Source organism: Marmota marmota, unplaced genomic scaffold, assembly GCF_001458135.2.
Source record: "Marmota marmota marmota unplaced genomic scaffold, marMar, whole genome shotgun sequence".
Lineage (NCBI taxonomy): Eukaryota > Metazoa > Chordata > Mammalia > Rodentia > Sciuridae > Marmota > Marmota marmota.
In genome coordinates, this window is record NW_025999982.1 from 5558494 (window position 1) to 5574165 (window position 15672).

Sequence of the window (15672 nt, forward strand, 5' to 3'; positions counted from 1 at the left end):
CTGGGGCAGAATGAGGCAGGGAAACTCCAGGGAGGAAATGGGTTGAAGAGGGACAGAGGCCACACAGAGCTTGTTTTTTGGCAGACATATAGTTGGGAATATCCCCATGAGGTGACTGAGCTGCAAGTGAAGTAAGGATGTCAGTTTCCAGAGAGGAGACTGCAGAGGGGAACTAAAAGGGAGAAGGGATCTCTAGTTTTGAGGGTTTTTGCCCTCAAAAATCCCTGCTCTTGGTTTGTTTCCCTTCTAAGTGACCTCTAGTCACGTGAGCCTGAATATCAGCTCTTTTGGATTTGCCGTGGGGATTAGCAGTACCAAGAGGTGGTTCTACGTGTAGCCACACATACTATTTAACATGTGTCAGATGCCAGCTTCAATTTGTTTTTTTGCCCTTTACAGGTGAGGTAGTTGAGGGGTCAGAATAATTGAGCAACTTGTTTAGGGTCACACAATTCGTCATTTCAGAGCTAAGATACAATGGCAGCCTATCTCCTGGAAGGCCTGAGTCAGGCACCACCACTGTCCTGTCCCAGAGGGGCCAGGATGACACTTACCTGGAGGTTTTGATTCTCTTTGGGCAGAGTGTGTTTGATGTCCTGGATGGGGAGGAGATGCGGCGAGCTCGGACCCGGGCCAATCCCTATGAGATGATCCGAGGAGTCTTCTTCCTTAACAGGTTTGCTGACCTTTCCCCTACCTCCCCTGACAGGCCCTGCTCCACCTTTCATTTGAACCTCGGTTTTTCATACATTTGGAACTGAGTTGCACTTTTCTATCTTGCTTTGTTGCAGGGCAGCGATGAAGATGGCTAACATGGATTTTGTGTTTGATCACATGTTTACAAATCCCCGGGACTCTTATGGGGTGAGAATTCATGGTGCTGGGTGGACTTAAGCTTCAGTAACTCAAAAATTGCCATTTGTTCAGTGTTAGGAGAGTATTCCTGCTGTGTAATACAGTCATGTTTTGATTTGAGCTCTCCAGATACAGTCCCATAGTGCTTCTATGGTCCCAGGAGTGCCCCAGTATACCAGAAGGCTCTTAAGATCTGTTCTAGCACCAAGCTCTGTAACAGGGCCACTTTCTGCCTTCTGAACAAGCCCTTTTCAAGAAGTGGTAGAGGGCTGGGGTTGTGACTCAATGGCAAAGCGCTTGCCTTGTACATGTGAGGCACTGGGTTTGAGCTTCAGCACCACATAAAAAATAAATAAACAAAATAAAGATATTGTGTCCATGTATAACTAAAAAAATTTAAAAAAAAGAAGTGGTAGAGCAAAATGATTTTCTCCTCTGCTCCATGTCGTTTCTATGAATGTTGACATTCTATAATGATAGAGAAACAAAAAAGGAAACCTCATTCTAGAATTCTCTTCAGAGTTTCAAAGCATTTTCCCTCAGTCCTAGAAAGTTAGTTTTCTTTGACAGTGATAGGGCCAGGAGCCAGCTGCCCCCAAACCTGTTTCTGCTTCACTTACCCACGTTCTGCTAGACCCCCTTATTACCCATGGGCTAAAGAAACTTATTTCAAGTTCCTTAATGTTTCAGCTCTACCTGCCTAACTACTTCCATCATGCTGTCAAAACTGGCATGCAGACCCCTCTAGCCTTTACTCATTTTTTCTCCCAGGGCTCCCTCCCCATTTTCCAGGACCAGCAGGCAGCACAAATGGGCTCTTGGAATTAGCATCTTGAGAAAATTAGGTTGATATAATGTTGATTTAATTTTCTGAGCTCCCAATGATTTCCTTTAAACCCCTGCCTGGCAGAGGAACTCTGTTAAGCTGATGGGAAGTCACAGTGTCATTTTGGGCTTTTAAATGTAAACGCCTCCAGCAGCTGGTATCTGGTTATTGTCTTTTACTGTCATGAAAATGAAGTAGGCACCAGGATTGTACCATTCAGGTCGAGGGTGGAGATGGTAGTTATATAAGAAAGGGCAGCTGTGTTTGTAACGCTTTAGGCAGCTTCTTGACCCGAATTGATTGTTAGGGGCCATGGAGAATTGCCCTTTCAGAGATGTTTCTCTACACTCTACTATAGAAAGTGATTTTTTTCCTGAGCCCCTAGTATTTTCTTCTCTCTTTTCATCTCTGTTTTTCCCTGAGGACCCAGTGACAGCCAAGCCCAGCAGGCTTGGTTGTTTTTCAGGCAGCCAGAGACACCAGACCAGTCCCCAGCAGAGGTGGGAGTGGCAGGAGGCCCAGCACACACCCAGGCTTGCTAGGGGCTTGCTTTGTGGCTCTTGAATTAGACAATTACAGACTAAGAATCAGAGAACTTGACCGGGGAGTGTGGAGAGGGTGGGAGGCGGGGGCAGGAATCTGGGTTTTTAAATAGGTCTCTGGTGCTACAGGTTATGGTAAAGGGAGCAAAGGGACTAGAGGAGAAAAAAAAATTGTAAATAAGAATTGGAAGAGGGGCTGGGGCTGTGGCTCATTGGTAGAGCGCTCGCCTAGCATGCAAGAGCAACGGGTTCAATCCTCAGCACCACATAAAACAAAATAATGTGTCCGCCTAAAACTAAAGATACATAAATAAATAAATGTTTAAAAAAAAAAAAGAATTGGAAGACACAAGGGAAAGAAGGGAATTTAGATCCTTGGTTGGAGTACATGGAAGCATGTTACAATCTACTGTATTATGTGAGGGATTCTTGTGCCAGGAGATGTTGCTGAGGTAAAACAAAACAAAACAAAACAAAAAACATTGTGAAGTGTGACAGAAGACAAAAACTGAATGTGGATCTTTACGTTTCAGTCCTGTCTTAGAGGAAATTAGAGTGCTGCACTTGGCATAGAAAAGAAAAAGGATAAGAGTTTTGACTCCAAAGAAGTTGATCCAGTTGAGTATAGTGTCATCTTTTATTTGTTGAATATTTTACAGTTTGAGAAAAGTCTTTGCAGTGATTTATTTAACCTACAACAGTCTTGGGAAATGCCTACATTAATCCTGATTTATAGTTGAGGAAGGTTTAAATTGTGTTTAAACCTTGAATTTAAAGGTTTAAATTGTGTGCTTGCTCTTACTGCACAGCCAATAAGTAGAGCTGAGACCCCCAGCTGTCCTTTCTATGCACAGACTCCTGGCCATGGTTGCGAGGGCCACTCATTTTGAAATCATAGAGTGAGGTCGTGTTTAGGACACCTTGTAAGAGTTGAGATGCTCTTATTGAGTCATTGCCCTTCTTGTCCCCAATCTTTGGCTCAGTAGTTCACCCAGAGAGGCCGGAGCCTGGGCTGAGGCACAGCCAGTGGTGAGGAACATTGTTTTCCATCTTTGCAGTGTGGGCAGGGCTTGAACTTATGACCTCTGCTTCATCAGCACTGTGCCGAATGAAGGTGCTACAGAATGTTCTTGGTAAATGCCATTAATTCTTTTTTTGAGTGTGCAAATGAATATAATCCAAAAATATGAATAATTAATGGCTCAGGAACAAAGAACACTGGGGAGGAGTAGTGAGGAATAGGGGAAAGGACTGATATGTCCCAGCATGCCCAAGGGGGCTTGTCACAGGATGACGAAGTTTATTTTTAGCTGAAGTCATTTCTCCAGAGACTTTTCCACTGTTTTGATAAAGCAAGGCCCTTGTCTTCTGGAAGTGACTGGATTCCGATCTTTATCTGGCAGTTGCAGAACTCTGGACAAGTGCTTGGCCCTGCCCAGTCTGTGGAAAAGGAAGGCTGAGGGCTCGAGGCCCCTTAAAAGCCAACCATAGCCCTCTCGGTCACCCATTCCAGAACTCACCCTCATGTCACCAGTGCAGATAGTCCATCTTCTGCTGAGAGGGTAGAATTCACCAACTAGGGCTCAAAGGTTGATGAGAGCATCCATGGCATTTGTGTAAAAAGAGAAATATAAACAACACAGTGTGGAGCAGTGGTGGATCCGGCATCGATTTGAGGTTAAGAGAGAAAGATACTTGAAGGGCCAAAAATGTAATCGAATAAAAATTCAAATGATGATTGTGGTTTAGTCAGGCGTGTGGTAGAGGGTGCTTTGGGCTGCGTGGAAGCTGCCATTGCTGTGCCAGCTGTCTTACCTTGCCAGCTTCCCATGGTGCTGTGCTTTCGGGTCCTCCACCTAGAACTGGGCAAAGGCAGGAGAAGGAAGGGAGTACAAAGCAGCAGACAAGTGTGATGTGGTGTCTTGTGTTGGATTGTGGAACAGAAAGAGGATGCTAGTGAACTCTGAATAAACTTTGGAGTTTACTTTTTTTAAATGTATTTTTAGTTGTTGATAGACCTTTATTTTATTCATTTATTTATATGTGTTGCTGAGAATCGAACCCAGCTCCTCATACATGTGAGGCAAGCACTCAACTACTGAGCCACAATCCCAACCCTAGTTTTTTTCCTTTGTGATGCTGGGGTGGAACCCAGGGCTTCAGATTTGAGAGACAATTGAACTATCATTGAACTAAATCCCTAGCCCTGAAGTTTATTTATTTTTTATTGTTTGGGGTACTGGGCATCGAACTCAGGGGTACTTGACCACTCAGCCACATCCCCAGCCCTATTTTGTATTTTATTTAGAGATAGGGTCTCACTGAGTTGCTTAGCATCTTGCTGTTGCTGAGGCTGGCTTTGAACCTGTGATCCTCCTGCCTCAGCCTCTGGGGCTACTGGGATTATAGGCATGCACCACTATGCCTGGCTTGGAGTTTATTTTTAATAGTAACATAGCAATGAGAGTTTCCTAGTTTTGACATATTTGTCATGGTTATGTATTAACGAAACTGGCAACTGGGTGAAATACAGGAACTCTGCACTAACTTGGCAGAATATTTCTATTCAGTAGAAATCATGAATGCCAGGGTATGGTTTGGATAAGCCCTGAGAAATAAAAATGCCATTCAGATATGTACAGAGATGTTTTTTTAGAATGTTTTATTATTGAACTAGCCCTAGTGTATGAAAGGCATTTGGGGTATTTTGGGAGTGGGCTGGGTCCACTCCAGGTGGTGATAATCACAGAGGATCCACATCCTGGATGTTGTGGCCCTGGGGGAGGCTCTGGATTATACTTGCTAAAAGACTTACTTTATTCCCCTGTGTCCTTTTTCCTGTTCCTCAGTGAGCCATCTTTTTTCCCTTTCTCCCTGTGTTTTACTTCCCTTTGCAGAAGCCACTGGTGAAGGATCGGGAAGCTGAGCTTCTGTACTTTGCTGACGTCTGTGCAGGCCCAGGCGGCTTCTCAGAGTATGTGCTGTGGAGGAAGAAGTGGCATGCAAAGGGCTTTGGGATGACTCTGAAGGGCCCTAACGACTTCAAGCTGGAGGACTTCTACTCGGCCTCCAGTGAGCTCTTCGAGCCCTACTATGGTAGGGACACTGAGCAGGGAGTGAGAGGAGGTCTGAGGGGAAGCCCACATGCAGTGCTTCAGACCAGAAGCAGTTGTTATCTACACACAGTGTGTTCTTTCCTAGATCTCTTGGCCTGGGGTTCACAGTCCTTATAATGAGGGTCTTGGTGCCCTTCGAACTGTCCCCAGCCTGCAAAACACAGGTTAAGCACTGTGCTAGGTAAACTCTCATCAAAGCCATATTAATTCCTCCTTGCAAGAGCACTGTACTCTTGTGATAACAGGAAATAATGAAACTGCCTAAGACTGAAAACTGGCAGGGTTATTAACAAATACAAACTGCACACCCATCTTTGGCCCTGTGTTCCAGGTGTGGAGTGCGCAGCTCAGCAGCCCCACAGCAGTCCTTTATAAAAAGTTAGTATTGGTTTTGGGGCATGGATGCTTTAACTACAAGTTGGGGTATTGAAGAGGAAGGGCCTCTGTTTCATATGATGACTCTTGGCTGGACAGCTACTTTTGCACTCTGGTTAATTATAGCAGAGACTAGGTCTTCCTCCTGGTCCATCATTGTAAGGCAACTTTGCAGGATAGGCCCTGGGTCTCAAGACTCACCTGGTACCTGTGCTCACTGTCCCAGAGAGCTCATATCCCAGCTTGTAGAATGTCCCAGGGCAGATGAACTCATTGTGACTCTTGTGTCCTGCCAGGTGAGGGTGGGATTGATGGAGATGGAGATATCACCCGCCCAGAGAACATCAGTGCTTTTCGGAATTTTGTCCTGGATAACACAGATCGCAAGGGTGTGCACTTTCTGATGGCTGATGGGGTAGGTGGCCTTCTCTTCATAGAGGGATCCATTAAAGGTTTGTTAATTTAGAGACAGTTTGACAATTGTTGTTTTGTTTGGTCCTTAAGCTGCTGCCAGAGATGGTAAGTGGTAGCTCGTTATCCAGATACGAGGGGTGTGCATTTTTATTTCTTCTGTATATATTGTCCATGATTTTGTGAAGATTGTTAATGTGGATATGTATACTTGGAGAAAGGTGGAACATCCCATCTCATTTTGTTTAGAAACCTTGATTGGCTGTGAGACCTGGTAAGAAAAAAATCAACTGAATGGGAAGCATGCTGCCATCCTTTGTCACCTTGGTGTTGCTCCTGGTGGAGGCTTCCTATATGTGGCCACTCCTGAGCCTCTCATAAGCTGATACCCGCTATCCTATCCTAAGACCATGGAGCTTCTTATTAGGACTCACAGAGCATTCCGTTTCCCATCTTGTGGTTAACCAGTGACTAGACATATAACTAAAGGCAGCCACTCAGAAGAATCCATGGAAGCTCTGTCAGTGGCTAGGCTAAAGTGAATATTCAAGGGGCTTTGTCAGTGGACATCTGCCTGATGGTGAGAGCACACCTTTCTTCAGCAGAAGTCTCACCCAGTGACCCAACACCAGATGTAGTTCTTTCTGGAGTGAGCCATCACTTACTCTGAGGAAGGATAGACACAGTGGCAGTTGCTCCAAAACATGGCTAGAGTTGATAAGAAGCTCTATAGCTCTTGGGGCGCCTCTCGAGCAGTACCTCTGCAGGAGGTGAGGTGGGAAATGAAGGAAGGAAGGCAGGGTGTCAGTAAGAGATCTGAAGATGCCTTGGCTCTCCAAAACATCATGCATAGCAGGGAATAGTGGATAGATGGGACTTGGGCTAGTAGGGTGGGGGGCATTTGTGGGGTCTGATAGTGCTCATGAGGCAACCATTGTGGTGTGATAACTGGAATTTTTTTTTAATTGACCCTATAAATAGGCCTGCCCCACCCCATTTTGGTGCTGGTGCTAGGGATCAAACCCAGGGCCTTGCACTTGCTAGGTGAGCACCGTACCACTGAAGGATACCCCCAGCCCAACAGGAATGCATTTTGAGAAGCATCTATAAGACTAGATGACATTGCTAAACATTTTTTATTCTGATTCATTTAGCTGTTACTTTTGTAGGACTGAGCCAGGGACACAATATCTGGTTGGAGCCAGCTTAATGGAGGCCAGCCTCTTTTTTGTTTTTTCTAATTGTAAAAAAACAGCTAAAATAAAATATGTCATTTAACCATTTTTTTAAGTCTACAGTTCAGTAGTATTAAGTATTTTCATACTGTTGTGCAACAGATATCCAGAACATTTTCATTTTGCAAAACCGAAACTCTGTACCCATTAAACAACTATCTTTTCCCCTCTCTTCCCATCCCTTGGCCTTTGTTACTTATAAGTGGGCTTGGGGTCTTGGCTCCCTACTCTGGAATCTCACAAGGAACTTTTTCTTTTTGAGAAAGTTTCCTTAGCCAGAGAGTGCTAGCTGGAGGGAAGAAGCTCCATGGTTTTAGGATAGGATAGCAGGTATTGTCAGCAAGTCCTTGGGAGGGAGAGAGAGAGAGAGAGAGAGAGAGGGAGGGAGAGAGAGAAAGAGAGAAAGAGTATCACTGTGACTAAGAATTATGCTAACCTTTATCCCTTTATCCTTTTACTAGACCAGGGTCTGTTCAATGGTCGGTACGGTAGCTCAATGAGCCCAAGCAGAGTATTCTGGTGATATTTACTCCCTGGATCTTATTAGGACTCACAGGGCATTCCGTTTCCCATCTTGTGGTTAACCATGACTAGCTAATATTTTGCCTCTGTTCTGCCTTACTCTTCCCTGGATTCCCATGTGGGTTTAGAAATTTTCCATTTCCTTGGGAAAACAGACTTGGTCCTGTCCTTTGGGAGTGATAGGGCAGGAAAGTGATACTGGTTCAGTAGTCAGGCCTGGGTCCCAGTACTCGGTGCCCTTGCCAGAAGAATTTAAATGCCGAGCTGTATCTTTATCAGTCAGATGGTGAAGATCAGTGAAAACACAGTCTCTGTGAAGATGAGGTAGGATGATGTTCTCAGTACTGGTTGTCTCTTCCCACCCTGATCCCTGTGCTTTCATTTCAGGGTTTCTCAGTGGAGGGGCAAGAGAACCTGCAGGAGATCCTCAGCAAGCAACTGCTGCTGTGTCAGTTCCTCATGGCGCTATCTGTTGTCCGGACAGGTGACTTATTCAGCTGTCTCCTCACCCCAGCACTCACTAAAGCATATACAGGGTTTGGTTGGGAAGTTTAAAAAAAGAAAAAACATAACAGAAAACTTTTTTATCAGGTGACAGGTAGCTAAATGATGAATTTAGGGAAGAAAAGACAATAGAATTCTCAAAGTCTCCTCTAATACTGACTTTTCCATAAATTGCCTCTGACTTTTAGTGGTCCCAGGTACTTAGTCATCTGAGTCATTTCTTAGTCATCTTGATTGCCTGTAGCTACCTCACCTATCTCCTCAGAGAGACACATTGACTGCCACTGGTGTGTTTTTTCTGTTTTAGGAGGCCACTTCATTTGCAAAACCTTTGACCTCTTCACACCATTCAGTGTGGGACTCATTTACCTGCTCTACTGCTGCTTTGAACGAGTGTGTCTCTTCAAACCCATTACCAGCCGTCCTGCCAACTCAGAGCGGTGAGCCTTCTTCTGACTTGGCTAAAAGTCAGAACAGCAAATGCTGGTGCATCTCTCTGGCAGGACCCCTCAAGCTATGTTAAAACTTTGACTTTAGAGAAATGACTAGCACTATGAGGAGCCAGGATTCTTAGACCCAAGGGGTCCTGAGCTGTGCTAGTTCAGCCTCTGCCTCCTTCTCCACAAGTCTTATTCTCCATGCGTATTTGAGAACTTCTTGGCTTGGTCTATGAGAGGGGACCAATACTAGGGACACTTGAAAAGGGACGTAAGCTGGGAAGAGGCAAGAGGCTGCCAACCGCAGGCTCTGCTGGCATCTCAGGTGGGACATAGTGCCTCCACATGAGGGAAAGCAAACACAGCCAGTCACAATAATGAGGTAACTTGTTGAAAATACACATTTCTAGGCCCTGTCCTTGGAGAGTCTCATTCATTAGGTCTGTAATTTGGCAGACTCTAGAGGTGATGGCCATGCATCCTGTCTGCTGCAGGGCAGTTGGGAATACCACCATAGAGATGGAAATACAGCCTTATACAAAAGGGAAGGATCTGAGGTGAACATTGGCACACAGAGTCTGTGCTGTTCTTTGATCATAGACTTAAGGTTGAACAGGGAAGCTGTTTAACTTTGTGACTCTCTGAGAGTTTTAGGGGAAAGGAATGTGTGGGAGGAAGCCCTTGCTCAGTGAAGTGACAGAGTGTCTTCTGCCAGGTATGTTGTGTGCAAGGGCCTGAAAGTGGGCATAGATGAAGTGCGGGATTACCTCTTCTCGGTGAATATTAAACTCAATCAGCTGCGGAACACTGATTCTGACGTCAACCTTGTGGTCCCTTTGACGGTGATCAAGGGAGACCATGAATTTACTGACTACATGATCCGGTCTAATGAGAGGTAAGCCAGCGGTTGTTTCTGCTACTAGCACTGGGGTCTTAAGGAACACCAGAGAATGAAGGGCTGATGACGTGCCCTTGATAGCTCCTTGTCATCTGGGTCTGCTCTGCTGGGTACCGTAGGATTTTGATTACCTTGAGGATCCTTGTTCTCTTCCCAAGTCATGTCCCAAGGGTGGTGGGTGGGTACATGTCTGGTGTAGGCCTGCCTGCCGGAGCCTGCGCCTGGTAGAGAACCTAGCAGAAAGCAGCCTCTTTTATTAGTAAAAGACCATCATGTTGTTGCATTGAGAAGTTCCCTGCGTGGAGGCAGGAGCTGGGTGGAAAGCAGGTGTACAGAATGCTTTGGAAATGCCAGACTTTGTCCAGTTCATGAGTTCCATATGTGTGTGGTCTGAATTTTTTTTTAAACCTCCTTTAATTATCCTTAATTCTCCCTGCTTTCTGTCAGAGGTAATAATTTAAGATTGTGATAGTTGGCTCAGTTCTCTGAGTGGACAGGCCTTATAAAAAACTTTTTTGAGGTAGGTTGGAGGATTATATAATAGCAGCGATTCAGTAGAAAGTGCTCTCCTGGGGGACTAACAGGTGTTGGAAAGGTCTTATATAAGTGTCAGATCCCACGTCTCCCAGAGAAGATAGGTATAGATGGCCCTGGAGAGTCATAGAGGGAAGGAAGTCTTTATCCTGCTCTTTGTTATTTCTTGAGCATCACCCTGTATTTTAACTCTCCACAGTCCCACATAAGCCCTTTCATTTTGGTAGTAATGCTAGGCACCACAGTAGAGTAGACACTCAACTTTAGGATGTGATAGATGAGGAAACAGACCCAGGAAGTCAGGGAAGTAGCGTTCTGTAGTACTCTGGGGCTCTGTAACACTTTTTTCCCCCTAAATCATGTTGCCATCTGCTTCTAATAGTGTTTAAGCAACCCTGTAACCAACCACTTTTCTTTTTTTTTAATTTGAGATATAATTTTATAATTGAAATGCAGATTTTAAGTGGACACTTCTATCAATTTTGAAAGATGCACACATGTAGTCTACATCCCTATTAAGATAATATTTTTGTTGCCTTCTGAGTTGAATCCAAACTCACATCTCTTCTGATTTTTATCACCATAGGTTAGTTTTGTCTGTTCTACAACTTTGAATAAATTGAATCATAGAATATTCACTTGTGTCTGGTTTTTTTTTCCTCATCTTAATGTTTTTGAGATACATTCACATGTTAATTTCTTTTTATTGCTGAGTAATATTCTAATATGTGGATATACATAATTCATTCTTCTGTAGTTGGTTTACTTGAGATATTTCCAGTTGGGGGCCATTATGAATGTAGCTCTACAAACATTCTTATACAAGGCTTTTGAGGGACAAATGTTTTCATTTCTCTTGGATAAATGCCCAAGAGTAGAAATTCTGAGATTACAGGGTAGATTTTTAAATGCCATGTAGTTTTCTAATATGGCTGTACTGATTTATGCTCCTTCCAGCAATGTCTGAAGTTCTGTTTGTTCTGCAACCTTGTCAGTATTTGGTATTGTCAGCCTTTTTTATTTTAACCATTCTAGTGGGTGTTGTGTTATGTCATTGTGGTTTAATGTATGTTTCTGAGATGAATGAGGTTGAGTCCTTTTTCATGTGCCTTTTATGTGTATGTGCTGAGGATGGAACATAGGGCCCTGAGCATTCTAGGCAAGCACTGTGAGCTATACCCTAGCCCCTCTTTTCAAAATTTTTAAAAATGGATGTCTTTAAGTTGTAGGATTAATTATGTATTTTGGGTACAGGTACTGTGTCATATATGTGTGTGGTAAATATATTGCTTGCCCCCTTTTTGGTACCTGAGGTTGAACCCAGGGGCTCTACCCTGAGCCACACCCCATCTTATTTTATTTTTTTGACATCATCTTGCTGAATTGCCCAGTCTAGCCTCACACTTATTCCTCCTGCCTCAGCTCCCTTGTGCCTTTGTTCCTGGCTAGTTTGCCTATTAATTGTCTGTCTCTCTCTCTCTCTCTCTCTTCTTTGTGCTAGGGATTGAACCCAGAGTTGCTTTACCACTGAGCCATATCCCTAGCCCTTTTTATTTTTTATTTTGAGACAGTGTCTTGCTAAGTTACCCAGGCTGGCCTTGAATTTGCAATCCTCCTGCCTCATCCTCCCCAATTCCTGGAATTATAGGCAGGTACCACACTGTGCCTGGATACTTATTCATTTTCTGAATGTTATCTTTTTAAAAGCAGATATTTAATTCTTTTTTAGTTTTCTGAGTATTTTTTTTATTGTGGAAAATATATATAACATAAAATGAAATTAAAATTGTGGTGCAGCCATCACCACTATACATTTCTAGAATATTTTCATCATCTTAAACAGCAGCTCTGTATCCATTAAATAAAAACCCCTATTTTTCCCTTCTTCCAGCCCCTGGTAACCACTATTACACTTCCTGTGTTTGCGAAGTTGCCTATTCTAGGTATCTCATTTAATAGATTCATACAATATTTATCCTTTTGTTTCTGATTTATTTTATTTTGCATAATGTTTTCAAGATTCATCATGTTGCAGAATTCACCATGTGGCAGAATTTTACTCCTTTTTATATGATATACATTTTCTCTATCTATTCTTCTGTTGATAGACATTGGGGCTGTTACCACCTTTTAGCTGCTATGCATAATAGCACTATTCATTTATTTATATGCTGTGCTGAGAATCAAACCCAGTGCCTCACACATGCTAGGCAAGGCGCTCTACCACTGAGCACAACTGCAGCCCCATATTTTGCATAGTAGCACTATGCCAGTATCTATTTGAGTTGCTGCTTTCAGTTCTTTTGAGATTCACCTGTAAGTGGAATTGCCCCCCTCTCTTTGGTGGATCATAAGGTGTTTGTTTGTTTGTTTGTTTTGAGGAACTGTCATACTCTTTTCTACGATGGCTACACCAATTTACATTTCCATTAGCAGTTTATGAAGGCTACAATTTCTTCATACCCTTACCAGTACTGTTATTTTCCATTTTTCTGATAATAGACTTCTTAATATATGTGCAGTGGTATCTAAGTGGTTGATTTGCATTTTCCTAATAACTAGTGTTGTGTGTTTTTTTTATGTGTTATGGACCATTTGAATATCTTTTTTAGAGAAATGTCTATTCACACCTTTCCCATTTTTAAAATTGGGTTTTTATTGTTCTTTATATATTCTGGATATTAATCTTTTATCAGACTTTATTTGAAAATATTATCTCCCATTCTGTGGTTTATTTGTTCACTCTACTGCTTGTTTTTTGATACACAGAAGTTTTTAATACTAATGCTGCTCAGGTTGCCTATTTTTTTCTTTAATTACTATATACAGGAAATCATTGCTAAATTCAATGTCATGAAGCTTTTTGCCTCTGTTTTCTTGTCAGAGTTTTATAGTTTTAGCCCATTATAAACAAAGGTCTTTAGGCCATTTTTTATGTAGCATTAGATAAGTGTCCAGCTTCCTTCTTTTGAATGTGGATATCCAGTTTCCCCAGCACCATTTCTTGAAAACACTGTCCTTTCCCTATTTAATGGTCTTGTCAAAAATCTTTTAACTATATGTGTGAGAATTTATTTCTAGACCCTGTTCCAAGCATCTATCTTTATTCCAATATTATAATGTTTTAATGAGCTTTGTAATAGTTTTAAAATCAGGACATGTGTATCCTCCAAATTTGCTTGTCATTTTCAAGATTTTTTTAGCTGCTTAGTGTCCCTTGAAATTATATATGATTTCCACCCCCCACCCCCCCGCTTTTTTTTTTTTTTTTAATGGTGCTGGGGACCAAACTCAGGGCCTCAAGTGTATGCTGGCTGGCAAGTGCTCTACCACTGCTACATTATCAGCACCTCCCCACCCTTTTTTGAGACGGAGTCTTCTTATGTTACTCAGGTTGGTTTCCCAACCCCTTGGCTCAAGAGGTCCTCTTCCTTCAGCTTCCTGAAGAGCTGGGATTGTAGGCACGTGTCGTTACTCCTGGTTCTATATGAATTTTAGGATGGGATATTCTCTTTCTGCAAAAACTGCCATTAGGATTTTAATAGGAATTGCATTGAATCTGTAGGTTATTTTTGGGTAGTATTGCCATCTTAATGGTAATACGTCTTCCAATCCATTAACATGGGATGTTTCCAATTATTTATGTCTTCTTTAATTTCTTTTGGCAGTGTTTTGTTGTTTTAGTAATTTATTCCTAAGTATTTTATTCTTTTTGATACTATTATATGTTGAATTGTTTTCTTAATTACCTTTTGGGATTATTCATTGTTAATATGTAGAAGTGACTGATTTTTGTGTGTTGATGTTGTATCTTGAAAGTTCCCTGAAATCACTTATTACTTATAACAGCTGTATGTGTATATGTGTGTAATCTTTAGAGTTTTCTATTTTAAGATCTTGTCATCTGTGAAGTAAGATAATTTTACTTCTTGTTTTCTAATGCAGATATCTAAAAGTTTAAAATCTTGAAGATGAAATATAATTTACCAATTTTTCTTTTGGTAATGATTTGTTTTCTCTCTAAAAATGTCTGCCTTCACAAGACATGAAAATAATATCCTATTTTCATGCAGACTTTTTTCTTTTATCCTTTATGTTTGTGGTATATCTAAAATTAATTTTTGTGTATTATATGATACAGGGGTCAAGTGTCTTTTTTTTTTCTTATAGATATACAGTTGTCCACTAATTGTTGAAAATACTTACTTTTTCCCATTTTTTAAAAATATTTTTTCCCTTGGTTGTTGATAGATCTTTATTTTGTTTATTTATATGGGGTGCTGAGAATCTAACCCATTGCCTCACACATGCAAGGCAAGTGCATTACTGCTGAGCCACAGTCCCAGCCCTCCCATTAATTTAAAAAAAAATTCTTATCTTCTTATAAATTTTATTCTTTTCATAAATTATTTGTATACATGTTACTTCAGGTCTCTCTGTTCCTTTCCATTAATTTATCCTTTTGTTAGTACCATACATACCTTGACAAAAGAAATCTCACAAATAGTATGTTTCCTAGCTTTGTTCTTTTTTTTCCCCCAAGATTATTTTGGCTATGTGTTTACATATAAGTTTTAGAATCAGCTTTTTAATTTATTCAAAAAGCCTTAGCAGTCTTTTTTAGTTTTCAATATAGAGGTTTTTACAAAATCTTTTGTTGTTTATTCCCAAGGATATTATTTTAAATGACTTTTTAAAAATTTTATCTTCCAATTATTTATTTATTTATTTAGAGAGAATTTTAATATTTATTTTTCAGTTTTTTTCGGCAGACACAACATCTTTGTATGTGGTGCTGAGGATCGAACCAGGGCCGCACGCATGCCAGGCGAGCGCACTACCGCTTGAGCCACATCCCCAGCCCCTCATCTTCCAATTATTGATGCTAGTTTTTTTGTACATTAACTGCATCCTGTGAGAATCTACTTAATAGTGCTAGATATAGTTCTTAAGATATTTTTATTTACAAAATCATGTCTTCAGCCGGGCATGGTGGCGCACATTTGTAATCCCAGTGGCTCAGGAGGCTGAGGAAGGAGGATTGTGAGTTCAAAGCCAGCCTCAGCAATGGTGAAGTGCTTAGCAACTCATGAGACCCTGTCTCTAAATAAAATTCAAAATAGGGCTGGGGATGTGTGTTAGAGTCTGTAAACAAGTCAAAATAACATCTGGCATTTTGCCAGGGGAATGTTCGAGTTCGTAAACAAGTCTGGATGGTGCCTGGCAAAATGCCAGAGGGAGTGGTTTGAGAAATAACAAAAGCGAGCCATTAAGTGTGGAGATTCCTTATTGGTTGACTGATGTATCTAGTTTATGCTAATTAGATAAGCTGTGTGGAATGTATAAATACTGCTCCTGTCCTGCAATAAACGGCTCCCACTCCTGCTGTATCAACGTACACAAGTTATTCGTCACCC

General features: G+C 41.7%; 1 protein-coding gene across 2 annotated transcripts in view; it reads left to right on the forward strand.

The window, feature by feature from the left end:
* The window catches only part of Cmtr1 (cap methyltransferase 1), a 55504-nt gene that overhangs the window by 18965 nt on the left and 20867 nt on the right, over positions 1-15672 (forward strand). For both annotated transcript variants that reach the window (XM_015487671.2, XM_048805230.1), the window contains 7 exons: positions 582-676; positions 792-864; positions 5121-5319; positions 6011-6129; positions 8270-8366; positions 8694-8826; positions 9539-9718. In XM_015487671.2, coding sequence (XP_015343157.1) covers positions 582-676; positions 792-864; positions 5121-5319; positions 6011-6129; positions 8270-8366; positions 8694-8826; positions 9539-9718 — 896 coding nt within the window. The remainder of the gene's footprint in view (positions 1-581; positions 677-791; positions 865-5120; positions 5320-6010; positions 6130-8269; positions 8367-8693; positions 8827-9538; positions 9719-15672) is intronic.